Source organism: Pleurodeles waltl, chromosome 5 (genome assembly GCF_031143425.1).
Source record: "Pleurodeles waltl isolate 20211129_DDA chromosome 5, aPleWal1.hap1.20221129, whole genome shotgun sequence".
NCBI classification, from domain to species: Eukaryota; Metazoa; Chordata; class Amphibia; order Caudata; family Salamandridae; genus Pleurodeles; species Pleurodeles waltl.
Window position 1 is genome coordinate 570,394,957 of NC_090444.1, and position 16,505 is coordinate 570,411,461.

At 46.6% G+C, this 16,505-nt stretch overlaps 1 protein-coding gene across 1 annotated transcript in view; it reads left to right on the plus strand.

Annotated features, from left to right (window-relative positions):
* The window catches only part of PAPOLG (poly(A) polymerase gamma), a 523,629-nt gene that overhangs the window by 442,506 nt on the left and 64,618 nt on the right, over positions 1 to 16,505 (plus strand). The window contains exons 18-20 of the mRNA XM_069234379.1: positions 1,469 to 1,548; positions 1,649 to 1,863; positions 7,127 to 7,198. Coding sequence (XP_069090480.1) covers positions 1,469 to 1,548; positions 1,649 to 1,863; positions 7,127 to 7,198 — 367 coding nt within the window. The remainder of the gene's footprint in view (positions 1 to 1,468; positions 1,549 to 1,648; positions 1,864 to 7,126; positions 7,199 to 16,505) is intronic.

Genomic DNA, 16,505 nt, shown 5'->3' on the forward strand with positions numbered 1-16,505 from the left:
TTGCCCCTATACCTATGTGCTCCTATTGCAATCTACTGTAACTTTACATTGTTTGCATTACTTCCTTTTGCGATTACTGCATATTTTTGGTATTGTGTACATATATCTTGTGTATATTTGGCATCCTCATACTGAGGGTACTCACTGAGATACTTTTGGCATATTGTCATAAAAATAAAGTACCTTTATTTTTAGTATCTGTGTATTGTGTTTTCTTATGATATTGTGCATATGACACCAGTGGTATAGTAGGAGCTTTGCATGTCTCCTAGTTCAGCCTAAGCTGCTCTGCTATAGCTACCTTCTATCAGCGTAAGCTGCTAGAAACACCTCTTCTACACTAATAAGGGATATCTGGACCTGGTACAGAGTGTAAGTACCCCTTGGTACCCACTACAAGCCAGGCCAGCCTCCTACACCCTCTGGGTGCATTTTTCAATAAATCCTGGGTTTATTTGCTTAGAAGGTTGATACCCAACTTCCCAGTATTCAATGAAGCCATTATGGAGCGGTGGAGTTCGTAATGACAAACTTCCTTACCATATAGTCAATATGGCTACACTGCACTTACAATGTCTAAGAATGGACTTGGACACTGTAGGGGCATATTGCTCATGCTGCTGTGACCTCACCAGTGGTATAGTGCACCCTGCCTAAGGGCTGTAAGGCAGTGATTTGTGGGCATGGCACCCTGGGAGATGTCATGTCGACTTTACCTTTTTCACACCACCACCACCACAAACAAGCTTCAAGGGCAGTGTGCATGTGCTTGGTGAGGGGTCCCCCAGGGTGGCATAATACATGCTTGCAGCCCTTGGGGACCTTCCCTGACCACAGGGCTCTTGGTACCATGGGTACCTTTTACAAGGGACTTAACTGTGGATCATGGGTGTGCCAATTGTGGAAACAAAGGTATAGATTTTGAGAGAACACACTGATGCTGGGGCCTGGTTAGAAGAATCCCAGCACACTTTCAATCAAAGCTGGCATCAATATCAGGCAAAAATTGGTGGTGAGGGGGTGGGTTAACCATGTCAACAAGGGCACTTTCCTACAGATGTTCACTGTGCTAAAGTTGTGCTGTGTCATTTCATTTATTTGCCACTGGTCAGGACATCTCCCAGTGGTAACTGCTTTAGGACGCGTTCATAATTTGAGTAATATGCGGGAAGAGGTATCCATCAAAAGAAAGCTACTCATCAAAAAAAGTTTTGTAGTTGTGCTATTTGTCTGGCACATTGTGAGGGGTTTATACAGGCTAGCTCAGTCGAGCTTTAGATGCATCAAGTCTTGAAGTCTTGTTAATGACTTGGGTTTTTAGTCCATGAGAGCATCCAGTTTGCACAGATGTCTCTTGAAGATCAGTACTGATAATGGTGTTTGACTTCGCGCTAAAAAATGATACACAGCAGATTATCCATGTCTATTGGTTCATCATTAACCAGAATTTGTGATGTATTTTTAACAGGAATCTGACTGAACCTACTCCTGAAAAGCGAACAGATGCTCCAGTGTCTGTAGATTCTGTTGGAGGAACATCTGCTCAAAGTATGTGCTCCACTGCATACATAACAGCAAATAACATTCATCAAGCAATTCATGTCAAATTCAATGTTGTCAAAGTCATTGTTTATCCTTTTAAATGCAGCTGCATTAAGAAAAGCAGTACCACCTTCAGATGGATGCTCAGTTTCTGCAACAGCGGGGCTAAATGGGATTCCTGGTCTTCCGTCACCTCCTCATAATGTTGCTCAAGGAGAAATAAATGGAATTGTTGAAGTCTCTCCCAAAAGCAGTGCACCCAAGAGATGCCATTCACCAGGTTTGGAAGAATCCCCCAAGAGACTCAAGGATGTGGAAAAGGTATGCACAGCCCTTTTAACACATACCCACATCTCCCTGATGCATTTTTTTTTTTTTTTTTAATGAATATTCCCACCACCAGCCCATTAGACTACTAATTTGGTAACCTCTGTTGGTGTCTGGTATAATGTACACTTTTTTTATTTTTTTATTTCTCACAGCTTTATGTACATAGTGTGCAAATATGGCAGCAAGTATACATGAGCCAAGAATCACTACTATAAGTGATACTGTCGCTACAAAGAGGAGGCACCCAGACCAGTAAATAATGTGCATTTTTGCTTGCCAGGAAATTGTTGTGCTGTTATCTGGGGAAAACGGTTTGTCTATTGGTTGGTCAAATTCTAAATCATCTGACATCAAACACTGACCAGAGAGCAGAACCAAATGTCTGTGTCTTGCCCACATTTGTTCTGTGTCTGATGTGTGTACCAGAAAAGATGGAGCTTTTGAACTGGCATAGCAGTTCATAATTATTTGTGTAAAGTCATGAGCCCTTTGTCCCACTCTTGCTGTATGACTGTGATGGTAGCTGTGGTCCTGGGTCTTAGTCATGGTTTGACTTCAGTGAAGTGTTCACCAGGAGCTTCCTTTAAGGTCCCCAGGCACAATGCTTGGACACTAGATCGTCTTGAAAAGGAATCTCTCCATAGACCACTCCCTGATTTCCTCCAACACCACCCCACAATTTACTACTTCTGCATCCACTGTTTAGTATTGTCCCACATTTCCACCTCAATGTACCATCACACTATATTGAGTAATGTTTAGTAGGGTGCTCCTTGCAATTTCCACTTACTTTAATAGTGTTTAAATTGTCAATATATGTAATATAGGAGTTAACTGTTGTGTAAACACAATCCTTTGCAGCACCTTCGTACTTTACTTGGATAACTGTTATACTCTATTTTCACGCTCTGGAGTTAATCCTTAGACTGCTCGCCCTTTTCTACCCAGAGTTTAAAAAAAAAAAAATATTAAATGACTCTCCCGCCCCCCCCCCCCCATCATGCCACCCAGTTTTTGTTGCAGGTTGTTCCTCCATATGATAACCTGCAGGCTGGTATAAAAATTATTCTTGCAGCATTTCTGCAATAGTGAGTAGTAGTAGTAACTTTTTTCTTTGTCCTTGAAAACGAACACAATTAAATCATATTTTGTTTAATATTTAACAAGCCTACAGTACTACTTATTTAAGCCCAGGAGGAGGCATGTGCGCAGGTCTATCACTGCGAGATGTTTCATATTTTTGTATTGATTGGTGCTACCTCTTTTCGAGCCAGAAATGTGCACTCGTAGGTTACGTTTCCCACAGAGCTGAAGTTTTTTTATTGATAGTTGATGTAGGAAGCTGGCTCTGTATATACTATTTCAAAGTGAGAGATAGTGTGCACAGTGTCAAGGGATTCCCCAAGAGGCTTGACAGAGGCAATAATAGATAATACTAATGCTCTATTTGTGGTAGTGTGGTCGAGTAGTGTTAAGCATTTGTTGTACACACAGGCAATAATTGAGAACACACACTCGATGACTTAACTCCAGGCCAGTAGGTTTTTATATATAAAAATATTATTTTCTTAATTTATTTTAGAACCACAAGATTCAGATTGTAGATAAGTACATTAAAAGTAAGGTACTTTGCATAGGTGAAAATAGAACTTTGAATAAAAACAGTAATGTACACAGTTTGGCATAAAATGGCAATAAGCTATTTTAAGTGGACACTGCAAAATTCAACAGTTCCTGGGGGAGGTAAGTACAAGTTAGTTTCTGAAGTAAGTAAAGCACTTACATGTTCAGTCTCCGGGGCATAGGCAGCTCACTATTGGGGGTTCAAGTCAACCCCAAACACCCAGCAACACAGGGCCGGTCAGGTGCAGAGGTCAAAGAGGTGCCCAAATAACATAGGTGCCTATGGAGACATGGGGTGTTCTGGTTCCAGTCCGCTAGCAGGTAAGTACCTGCGTCCTCTGGGAGCAGACCAGGGGGGTGTCCCAAACAGGCACACAAAGTACACCCTCATCGGCACAGGGGCGCCGGGTGCAGTGTGCAAACAAGGTGTTGGGTTTTGTATTGAAATCAATGAAGGGGCCCCGGGGTCACACTGATGCAGGCAGGGCACAGTGGGCCTTCTCCGACTGGGCAAGGGTAAGGACTGCCTGCTGGTCACTGCTGCACCTGTGGTTGGTTCTTCACGGGCCTGGGGGCTGCGGGTGCAGTGCTACTTCCAGGTGTTAGGTTCTTTGTTACCGGGCATTCGCAGTCAGGGGGTTTCTCTGGATTCCCTCTGCAGGCGTTGTCGTGGGGGTGCAGGGAGGTTGGCTCAGGCTGGACACGTCATGGGAGTCGCCTGGGGGTCCTCTCTGCGGCGTTGGTTTCTCTGGACACAGGCGTCGGGTGCGTAGTGGTGGGCACTCGCGCTTCAGGAGTGAGGTGAGAGTCCCTTCAAAGATGGTTTCTTGTTGCTTTGGACAGAGCTGCTGTCCACTGGAGTTTCTTGGTCCTTTGGAGTTGCAGGGCAGTCCTCTGAGTCAGCAGAGGTTGCTGGGCCAGCAGGATGAGGAGCTGTTGCAGGTTCTTTGAATCTGGAGACAGGCCGGTAGGGCTGGGGTCAAAGCAGTTGTGGTCTCCTCTGTGGGGTTTTCAGGTCAGCAGTCCTTGTTAGGTCGTCAGGAATCTGATTTCCTGGGATCAGGATCACCCCCAAAATACTAGATTTAGGGTGTGTTTAGGGCTGGAGTGCAGTAGCCAGTGCTGCTATCGTTCGAAGAGCCATGTCTTGAGGAGTCTCCTGAAGGTGAGGAGGTCCTGGGTCTGGCGCAGTGAGGTCGGGAGTGAGTTCCAGGTTTTGGCGGCGAGGTAGGAGAAGGATCTGCCGCCAGAGGTCTTGCGCTGGATTCGGGGGACGATGGCGAGGGCAAGGTTGGCAGAGCGTAGTTAACGTGAGGGAACGTAGAAGTTGAGTTTGGTGTTCAGGTAGGCGGGTCCGGTGTCGTGTAGAGCCTTGTGTGCGTGGGTGAGGAGTTTAAAGGTGATCCTCTTGTCCACGGGGAGCCAGTGGAGGTCCTTCAGGTGAGGGGAGATGTGACATCGGCGGGGTATGTCGAGGATCAGGCGGGCGGATGCGTTCTGGATGCGTTGGAGTCGTTTGATGTCTTTTGTTGGGATGCCTGTGTAGAGTGCGTTGCCGTAGTAGTCTGCTACTGACGAGGGCTTGGGTCACTGTCTTTCTGGTTCCTGTTGGAATCCACTTGAAGATCCTGCGGAGCATTCGGAGGGTGTTAAAACAGGAGGATGAGACTGCGTTGACCTGTTTGGACATGGTGAGGGTGGAGTCGAGGATGAAGCCGAGATTTCGTGAGTGAGTGGCTGGCTGGGGTGGGTGGGGGTCCCAGGGCGATGGGCCACCACGAGTCGTTCCAGGCCGAGGGGGTGCGCCCGAGGACTTCCGTCTTGTCGGAGTTGAGTTTCAGGCGGCTGTTGTTCATACACTCGGCGATGGATTTCAGTCCCTCGTGGAGGTTGGCTTTGGCAGTGTTGAGGATCTTTGGTCAGGGAGAGGACGAGTTGGGTGTCGTCGGCGTAGGTGAGGATGCTGAGGTTGTGCTGGCGGGCCAGTTGTGCGAGGGGGGCCATGTAGACGTTGAACAGCGTTGGGCTTAGTGAGGAGCCTTGGGGTACGCCGCAGATGAGGTTGGTGGTATTGGAGCGGAAAGGTGAGAGTCGGACCCTCTGGGTTCTGCCGGAGAGAAAGGAGGAGATCCATTTGAGGGCCTTTTCTTGGATGCCGGCTTCGTGTAAGCGGGTTAGTAGGGTGCGGTGGCAGACTGTATCGAAGGCGGCTGATAGATCAAGGAGGATCAGGGCTGAGGTTTCGCCGTTGTCCATTTGTAGTCTGTCATCTGTGGCGGCGACGAGTGCAGTCTCTGTGCTGTGGTTTCGTCTGAAGCCAGATTGGGAGGGGTCAAGGATGGAGTTGTCTTCTAGGTAGTGGGCGAGCGGTGCGTTGACTATCTTCTCGATGACTTTCGCTGGGAAAGGGAGGAGGGAGATCGGTCGGAAGTTTTTGAGATCGTTGAGGTCAGCCTTAGGTTTCTTGAGGAGGGGTTGGATTTCTGCGTGCTTCCAGCTGTCCGGGAAGGTAGCGGTGTTGAAGGAGAGGTTGATGATCTTTCGGAGTGCGGGGGCGATGGTGACGTCGGCTTTGTTGAACACGTGATGTGGGCAGGGGTCAGAGGGAGATCCTGAGTGGATGGAGTTCATGGTCTTTAGGGTTTTGGCGTCGTCTACTTGGGTCCAGGTGGTGATGTGGTCGGCGTGGGAGGAGTTGTTGGGGGTGGGGTCTGGCGGAGGTGAGGTGTTGAAGCTGTCGTGGATGGCTGCAATTTTCTGGTAGAAGAAGGTGGAGAGATCGTCGCAGAGTTTCTGGGATGGAGGGATGTCGTTGACAATGGCGTTGGGGTTGGCGAGTTCCTTCACAATGCCGAAGAGTTCCTTGCAGTCGTGAGCGTTTTTGTTGAGGCGTTCTGTGAAGTGGGAGCACTTCGCAAGTCGGATCCGTTGGTCGTGTTCACGGTTGGCTTCCTTGAGGGTAGGTCGGTTCTCGGGTGTGCGCTCGAGGATCCATTTTTTCTTGAGTTTCTGGCAGGTGCGTTTGGAGGTGGTTAGTTCGTCTGTGAACCAGGCTGTTTTTTTCTTTTCTTGGTTGGCGGTGGGTTTCTTGAGCGGGGCTAGGGTGTTGGTGCAGTCGAGGATCCATTGTTGGAGGTTGATGGCGGCGGAGTCCGGGTCGGGTGGTGGGTTTTTGGCGAGGGTGTTGGTAAGTTGTGCACACACAAGCTGTGAGGCAGTGTGCATGTGCTGAGTGAGGAGTCTCCAGGGTGGCATAAGACATGCTAAAGCCCTTAGAGACCTTCCCTGGCATCAGGACCCTTGGTACCAGGGGTACCTTTTTACAAGGGACTTATCTGTGTGCCAGGGCTGTACCAATTGTGGAGACAAAGGTACAGTTTTATGGAAAGAACACTGGTGCCGGGGCTTGGTTAGCAGGGTCCCAGCACACTTTCAATCAAAGCTGGCAACAACAAAAGGCCAAACGTTAGGGAGTAGCCATGCCAACAGTGGCTTTTTCCTGCAGTTGATTAACATGATGTGAGTCGTATTTTAATTTGCCAACTTTAAAGCTCCTTTTAATGTCTGCTTTCTACTTGTTTCAGCTTTAAACTATAATCTGCATATCTTAAAACCATTATTATGTTTCCAGTTGTTTAGTTTGAACGAGAGTGCAATCACAAAACCCAGTCTTGCTGAGGACGATGAACAGAGTGATTCAAAGGTTTGTTACATATATAGATTTTTTTTTAACTATTTGTTATTGCTTTTTGTTAATTTAAAGAGATTAACATAAGGTCATCTCATTACTTTTCATATGTTTATATTCATTACAATATTCCAGTTTATATGAAAGAAAAAAAGTGTAAATAAAACACATCCCCCAACACACACTGCTCATGATAACATGAATATCATCTCAGTGCTACCTGCCGTTGCTTCGTCTGGTTCGTCAGTTTTATCTTCAGTTACTCCTGTGGGTGTCCTCATCCATGTACTACAAATGTCCAGTTTTAGCTGACATCGTTTCAAGTTTAAGGAGTCAGAGAGGTGTAGTAATCACTGCAGTCTTATTTTGATGTAGGTTCTTTATTTAGCAGCCCCAGACAACATTGTACAGGCAGAGGATCCTTCACCACCAGCTTCCTCCACTCCAACCGCCACCCATAGAATTCCCGACACCAAAGGTTCTAATGTTACATCATAGCACAAGACTGTGCTAATCTATCAATATACATAAGTGTTAAGAATTACGTACATTAACTACGTTACAACACATCTTCCCTTTTTATATTTAAAAAAAATAAATTAAAAAAAATAATAGTAGAACTTCCATACACGTATATCTTATCACATAAATACACTACAAGCAAGTTACCCGTTTTCTTTTTAAATTCATACAGGTTGATAAAAACAGAAATGTAAAAAAAATCTAACCGAAACAAACATTATATTTTTCCATTAAACTGTATTAACACATACAAAGTCATCAAACCTCTTTGGTTTGGAAATAATCCTACCAAACCTTCCAGTGTTGATTTGACTGTCATTGTTTGTACTGTTTTGTAAGTTTTGTGTACCTGTCGCTTCACTTTCACGCAGCGAATGCTGAATACTATCATGAATTGGGGTTTCAAGCGCACGCGTTTTACTGTCACTCCTCACTAATCTACTGTATACATTTACCTCTTCACTACTCGCCTTTTCATCTGTTTCCAACCAATCATAACTCTTGACATTCTCTGTTTCAGCTTGTTTAACATTCCTACACTTGGAAACCCTGCCCAAATGCCACACTTTCCCATCACTTAATTTAACTGAGTTACGGAATACTTTATATACTTTCAGAGGCACTGAATATCTGCTTTCTCCTTTTCTGACTTTTCTCTTTTCTCACTTTAACCCAATCTCCACATTTTACTTTGTATTCTCTTGTTCTAATTTTCTTGTCATACCACTCCTTATATGCTTGTTGAGCCTTGTTGATTTTCAATCTTAATTGATCAGGGGACCATTCGACTCGCTTACCAGACGATAGCCAACCAAGATCCTTGCTGATAGGTTCACGACCTCTCATTAAGGAAAATGGACTTTCCTCAGTGACGCTACTAGGAGTAATTCTGTAAGCCCAAATTAACTTACATAGCTCACTTTCCCAATTAAAACCATTACTCTTGGCCAACTGGATACTCCCTTTGATGACCCTGTTGAATCGTTCCACTAAACCGTTTCCTTCTGGATGGTATAATGAGGTAGTGATATGGATTACACCATTTCTTTTTTTTAAATGTTTTTGAATTTCTCAGCCACAAATTGAGGACCAGTGTCAGTAATCATAGTTTTAGGTAGACCTTCTCTTGTAAATATTTGGTCTATAAATGTAATAATTCTTTCACATTCTGCCTTATGAACTATTTCAATCTCTGGCCATTTTGAAAAATGGTCCACTGCGACCAGAATAAATTTGTATTCACCATTATTGCATTCCACCGGTACCACCACATCCAAACCTATCTTTTCCCAGTATCTTCACCAGGCAATTCAGTTTATCCTCTTCAAACCTACCATTAAGTCATCAGCCAAACGATCATCCCGTTGTACATTTCATTCTGACCTCCTCTGCAACCTCCCATTCGTTCCCGGATCCACTCAGTGTAATGGGGGACTTTCTCATTCATTCATGCATCTAATAGCAATGCATCACTTTCCCAATAGCACACCTAGGAGCTTAAACCTACGACTGTTTCTTTGTAGCTGGAATCAACCCCAGTAACACCACTTGTAGATTGTGTGGTATTTCCCAACCCATCTCCCTATTCAGTCTGTCCAGTACTGCTTTCCAGAAAGGCGATATCTTGGGACACTGACCCACTGCATGAATAACATCTGCAGCTGGGTCACTACAGTGGGCACACCGAGGTGACTGGTTGACATATTGTGTCAAAGTTTTGATGTAAGGTACTTTTGGTGTGGGTAATTATGTTCTCTTAACGTAAAGTCTCTGTGGCATTCCTACAGGAAACATGTGGGGAAAGTGTGCTTTTGAGATCACTGTTTGTGTGCCCTCATGGATTTATTTTTATTTTTTTATTTTTTTCCTGTCTCGATTGGAGAGTAGTTCTCCCAGGACATTTAGTATCCCAGTCCATATAATAGAGTTCCATATTAGGGAACTCTATTACTCCCTTTTCCCACGTTTAGGCATTGGTAACCCTATAAGTTTTCTTTTATTGGCCCATAGCAGATCGATTATTGGGCTGTCATTCTCTGTAAAGTATTTCTGAGGTATTTCATACATTTTACCCTGCAAAATGTATAGACATCTAGGGAGCATTACCATTTTAACAATCATTGCGTTGCTCATTAATGACAAAGGGAATTGTTCCTGAAACAAATGGATGCTCTTAATCCCTCCAGCACTCTACCAATGTTGAGCTCTAGAAATGTTTGCTTTGACTGAGCTAACCTGATTCCCAGACAAACAAACATATTCCCACTGATCCCCACGGTAGCCCCACCTCCAGAAGCAAATACAGTTGTACTCCTACCAGGCCCCCAATCGGGAACAGCTAGCATTTCCATACATTAATACAGAGTCCAAGTACTTTCCCAAAGGTATGTAACATACGCAGCAACACAGGAACAGCATCCACCGGTTGACACATGTATATAAGGGCATCATCGGTGTAGAAGGATGCCACTTGTGTTGGCTCCCCAATTGTGAATTAAGGTCCCATTTCGTGCCATAGGAGATGCGCAACAGGCTCATTGGTGAGGGCAAACCGCAGAGGCAAGAGGGGGCGATCCTGTTGGGTGACCCAATGCAATTGAAGTCGATCTGACAATCTACCACCTGCCTGAACCCCGCCCTGCTGGTCTTTGTATAGCAATTTGACCCATGCGATATATTTGGGTCCAAGTTCAACCTTTATCAGTAATCTCCAGAGGTATTCCCAGTTAACAGAAATGCTTGTTGGATATCGAGGAAGACTAGTGCATAGGACCTCTCCCTCAAGTGTGGTGCATAAATAATATGGGTCAACCTATGAATATTATGCATAGTGCTCCTCTGCAGTATAAAGTCATACCGGTCTGTGGATCAGTGATAAGTGTGGGAGCAACCTTTCAGCTAGTACGCCGCTTAGTATTTTAGCATCCATGTTTAGGAGCAAGAGCAGGCGATAATTTGAACAGGATGCTTCTTCAGGGTTTTTACTGGTCTTCAGTATTAAAACTATTAGTACCTCTGCCATGGTGTCAGGCAATCATCCTAGTGTATATGCCTCTTGATAGACTTCTAACAATTGCTCAACAGTCGCATCAGCATATTTATGATTAAACTCGGCCGTGGACCAGAAGTGCATCACTTTCCAGCATCTTAGCAGTTTTTAACCAGTTTAACGATATCGGGAGTTCCTCCTTCATGATGGGACTTGCCAGTGCGGTCCGATCTTCTGCCCATAGTCTAGGTAGTTCTGTTCCAGCAGGTAGTGCCTTCCCATCATCTCATCCCACATTGTTTAGCATAGGTCTCGCAGAGGGGGGCTAAAAAACCTAATTTATCGCTGTTTGAGTTTTCACTAGTGTTCGTGTAGTCCTGTATCGTCAGAACGGGATCTCGGGATTCTTGTTGGGTCAGTAGGCACATCCGCATCGCCCCGGTTTTATCTCCCACTGCATACAGTCTTTGATGACCTGCAGTATAAGTGTTTTTCTAATCTGCACCAATCATCCAATAGGTCTCTGCACACCTACTGCCATTCATCCAGTCTCTGCGGCTTTGGTAGTAACCCCCCCTATATCATGTAGTCTGGATTCATCCTTGGTCAAATCTCACTCCAGTTGTCGCCTGACTCCATATGTTGTCTTAATACCAACCCTCTGCGCACTCTCTCAATGGCATCCCAGTCATTAGCCCTAGTGCTCGAGTTACTCCAATTTTCACAAGAATAGTGAGTGAGCTCTTCCTGTACTGCAGCCACAAACGAAGGCTCTGTCAGTGCTTCCGTGTGCAGGCACCACAGGCGGATTGCAGGGCAAGTGCGCCCGTTCTCTAAACTCACAATGGGTAGTAATTTGATAGGCAGCGCACCTGATATGTAATGTCCTTCACCCGCTACACCAGCTCACCTGACACAAAGCAATCTAGTCGGCTGTGCATCCCTGCAGCAGGGGGTATAAAAAGAGAATGCTCTTGTGTCAGGGTGTTGCTCTCCAAATATCTAACAGGTGTAAGCCCCACAGTAAATTCTCCACTTGCCTTGTCATGTGTGGCTTTGTGTTGCTGCACGGCAGTTCTTGATCAGGCATCCCATCTAGGATACAACTGCAATCACCTGCCAACACTACTTCCACAGATAAGGACTTTGCAGCGGCAGTCACCTCTTCACCATAAAAGATCTCACTGTCATTATTAGGGACATAAACATTAATCAGGTGTGTTTCACAACCATCTAAGCCACCATACACAATCACATACCATCCTTCTGGATCCAAGATATGTTCTCTATGATGAAAGGGTACCATGGGAACCAACCAATTCATAGCACCTCAAGCATATCTGGCATATGAGGCTGCATACAATTGACCACTCCATCTCCTGTAGATACTAGAGATAGAATTTCTCCACACGTTTCCTGTAGGAATGCCACAGACTTGATACCTCTTTAGGTAGGTAAACACTGCTCCTCTTTTCCAACTGCACCAGACCCCTAACATTCCAAGTCGCAAATTTGTATGTTTCATCTGCCATCATGTTCAGCAATCTGCCATCCCAGCATCAAGGTATCCTATCCGCAGACTTATCTGAGGGAACCAATAGCACCCTGTATCAGTCTCTCCATATACACAAGCAGCTTACATCCCCACAAACCAATGAAAAAATGTGTAGTGGAACTACCCTTCCGAACTGTCCCCACTCCATAGGCAGTAAAGCGAACTGGCCCTGCCTCAACCATAGCAGAGCTAGAACTAACCTTCTCCACCCCTCACACCCAAATTCCCTTTTCTTAACATAGAAACACAAGGTGTCAATTAAAAAAACTCTATGCTACAGGTCAGTACTCCGTCGAGACCTTGAGGTGGTAACTCTCAAGCTGCCCCATGAGGCCTGTGCCACTTATCCCTATAGCTTCAATCAGCCAGTATGTGCCATTGTGAATAAGAATCAAATTTCTCCAGTATTGTTCTCGTATTCATCACTACTCATGGGCTCATTTAATTAACGGTACCTAGCCACCATGGGACCCCACAGTCTCACTCATCAGTCATAATTTCTGTGAGCTTTCAGCGCTGTGACAGTGAAGTTCTGCAGTTTTTGGCCTTGCCTGGCATGGCATGCCACAGGGCCTATCACCCCCTGTTTGTGTTGGCTGGACTCACTGCACGGTGTCACGGATCAAGCCGGGCCACAATCTGTACTCTCCATACCAGTCTCTGGCCTCCCCTGGCGGGTCTGGAATGTCTCCCTCAAGTCTCGTCCAGCCCCGTCCAGCCCTTGGTACCCCTTAGTGTGCCATCGGAGCAGACCACTATTAGTCCGAACCACCCAGAAGGATCAGCTTGTCTTTTTCCCTTCAGGTGACAGGCAGATTGTCTTTGCGCAGTCCGATGTAGGGGTGCTCAGTCGACAATCCTAGGGGACCCACCGACAACCACGTCCAGCCATTCACTGGCCTCGTCAACTGGAAAAAAGTGCACTTAATTTGTGGACCATTGTAGGAAGTTGGCTCTGTATGTGCTATTTCAAAGTAAGGAATAGCATGCACAGAGTCCAAGGGTTCCCCTTAGAGGTAAAATAGTGGTAAAAAGAGATAATACTAATGCTCTATTTTGTGGTAGTGTGGTCGAGCAGTAGGCTTATCCAAGGAGTAGTGTTAAGCATTTGTTGTACATACACATAGACAATAAATGAGGTACACACACTCAGAGACAAATCCAGCCAATAGGTTTTGTTATAGAAAAATATCTTTTCTTAGTTTATTTTAAGAACCACAGGTTCAAATTTAACATGTAATATCTTGTTTGAAAGGTATTGCAGGTAAGTACATTAGGAACTTTGAATCATTTCAATTGCATGTATACTTTTCAAGTTATTCACAAATAGCTATTTTAAAAGTGGACACAGTGCAATTTTCACAGTTCCTGGGGGAGGTAAGTTTTTGTTAGTTTTACCAGGTAAGTAAGACACTTACAGGGTTCAGTTCTTGGTCCAAGGTAGCCCACCGTTGGGGGTTCAGAGCAACCCCAAAGTTACCACACCAGCAGCTCAGGGCCGGTCAGGTGCAGAGTTCAAAGTGGTGCCCAAAACGCATAGGCTTCAATGGAGAGAAGGGGGTGCCCCGGTTCCAGTCTGCCAGCAGGTAAGTACCCGCGTCTTCGGAGGGCAGACCAGGGGGGTTTTGTAGGGCACCGGGGGGGACACAAGCCCACACAGAAATTTCGCCCTCAGCGGCGCGGGGGCGGCCGGGTGTAGTGTTAGAACAAGCGTCGGGTTCGCAATGGAAGTTAATGAGAGATCAAGGGATCTCTTCAGCGCTGCAGGCAGGCAAGGGGGGGCTTCCTCGGGGAAACCTCCACTTGGGCAAGGGAGAGGGACTCCTGAGGGTCACTTCTGCAGTGAAAGTCCGGTCCTTCAGGTCCTGGGGGCTGCGGGTGCAGGGTCTTTTCCAGGCGTCAGGACTTAGGTTTCAGAGAGTCGCGGTCAGGGGAAGCCTCGGGATTCCCTCTGCAGGCGGCGCTGTGGGGGCTCAGGGGGGACAGGTTTTGGTACTCACAGTCGTAGAGTAGTCCGGGGGTCCTCCCTGAGGTGTTGGTTCTCCACCAGCCGAGTCGGGGTCGCCGGGTGCAGTGTTGCAAGTCTCACGCTTCTTGCGGGGAGATTGCAGGGTTCTTTAAAGCTGCTCCTTTGGATAAAGTTGCAGTCTTTTTGGAGCAGGTCCGCTGTCCTCGGGAGTTTCTTGTCGTCGTCGAAGCAGGGCAGTCCTCAGAGGATGCAGAGGTCGCTGGTCCCTTTGGAAGGCGTCGCTGGAGCAGAGTTCTTTGGAAGGCAGGAGACAGGCCGGTGAGTTTCTGGAGCCAAGGCAGTTGTTGTCTTCTGGTCTTCCTCTGCAGGGGTTTTCAGCTAGGCAGTCCTTCTTCTTGTTGTTGCAGGAATCTAATTTTCTAGGGTTCAGGGTAGCCCTTAAATACTAAATTTAAGGGCGTGTTTAGGTCTGGGGGGTTAGTAGCCAATGGCTACTAGCCCTGAGGGTGGGTACACCCTCTTTGTGCCTCCTCCCAAGGGGAGGGGGTTACAATCCTAACCCTATTGGGGGAATCCTCCATCTGCAAGATGGAGGATTTCTAAAAGTTAGTCACCTCAGCTCAGGACACCTTAGGGGCTGTCCTGACTGGCCAGTGACTCCTCCTTGTTATTCTCATTATTTTCTCCAGCCTTGCCGCCAAAAGTGGGGGCCGGGGCCGGAGGGGGCGGGCAACTCCACTAGCTGGAGTGTCCTGCGGTGCTGTGACAAAGGGGTGAGCCTTTGAGGCTCACCGCCAGGTGTTACAGCTCCTGCCTGGGGGAGGTGTTATCATCTCCACCCAGTGCAGGCTTTGTTACTGGCCTCAGAGTGACAAAGGCACTCTCCCCATGGGGCCAGCAACATGTCTCTAGTGTGGCAGGCTGCTGGAACTAGTCAGCCTACACAGACAGTCGGTTAAGTTTCAGGGTGCACCTCTAAGGTGCCCTCTGGGGTGTATTTTGCAATAAAATGTACACTGGCATCAGTGTGCATTTATTGTGCTGAGAAGTTTGATACCAAACTTCCCAGTTTTCAGTGTAGCCATTATGGTGCTGTGGAGTTCGTGTTTGACAAACTCCCAGACCATATACTCTTATGGCTACCCTGCACTTACAATGTCTAAGGTTTTGTTTAGACACTGTAGGGGTACCATGCTCATGCACTGGTACCCTAACCTATGGTATAGTGCACCCTGCCTTAGGGCTGTAAGGCCTGCTAGAGGGGTGACTGACCTATACTTGCATAGGCAGTGAGAGGCTGGCATGGCACCCTGAGGGGAGTGCCATGTCGACTTACTCGTTTTGTTCTCACTAGCACACACAAGCTGGCAAGCAGTGTGTCTGTGCTGAGTGAGAGGTCTCCAGGGTGGCATAAGACATGCTGCAGCCCTTAGAGACCTTCCTTGGCATCAGGGCCCTTGGTACTAGAAGTACCAGTTACAAGGGACTTATCTGGATGCCAGGGTCTGCCAATTGTGGATACAAAAGTACAGGTTAGGGAAAGAACACTGGTGCTGGGGCCTGGTTAGCAGGCCTCCGCACACTTTCAATTGTAATCATAGCATCAGCAAAGGCAAAAAGTCAGGGGGCAACCATGCCAAGGAGGCATTTCCTTACAACCATTCTCCGCTTCGCTGGGAACATGAGACTCTATCTTAGTTTAAGGCCTCTGTCGTTTCTTCACTTCCGTTTACTTTTTATGTTGGTTTTGGACCTTTTGGGTGTAGTCCTGGAAAATAGATATCGGATTTCACTCAAACGTCGGTGGGGCTTTTGAGCACAAATGTTGGAGAATTGCATTGCGATCTTTAAAGTTAGAGAGGCCATTGGGACAAGAGGAGGCGCACCAGGTCTCGGGGGAAGCAGTAGCGCCCTGTGCACTTTCTCAATCATGAAGAACTTCTATAGTTTGCGGGGAGGCATGATCTTGACGATCCAGTCTTTCAAAAATAGTTCTGCTGATTGCCCCTCTGCCCCCTCTAGTCACACTGTTAACTCCTGCAGGGAAGACACTATCTTGGGGAGTAGTTACCTCTTTCTGTAGTTCTCCCACAGTACTCGCCAAGGCCGTGACATGGTCTGCAACGCCACAAAGATCCACTCTAGGAGGTTTCCAACTCTAGCCACCACATCCATGTCTGTTGTTAACTCTTTCTTTGTATTTTTGATGGCAACCATCAAATCTGCAAGCGAGGGCTCCCCTAACAACCCCCCCCCTCCCCCCCCCAACAGCTGAGTTCCATCACTC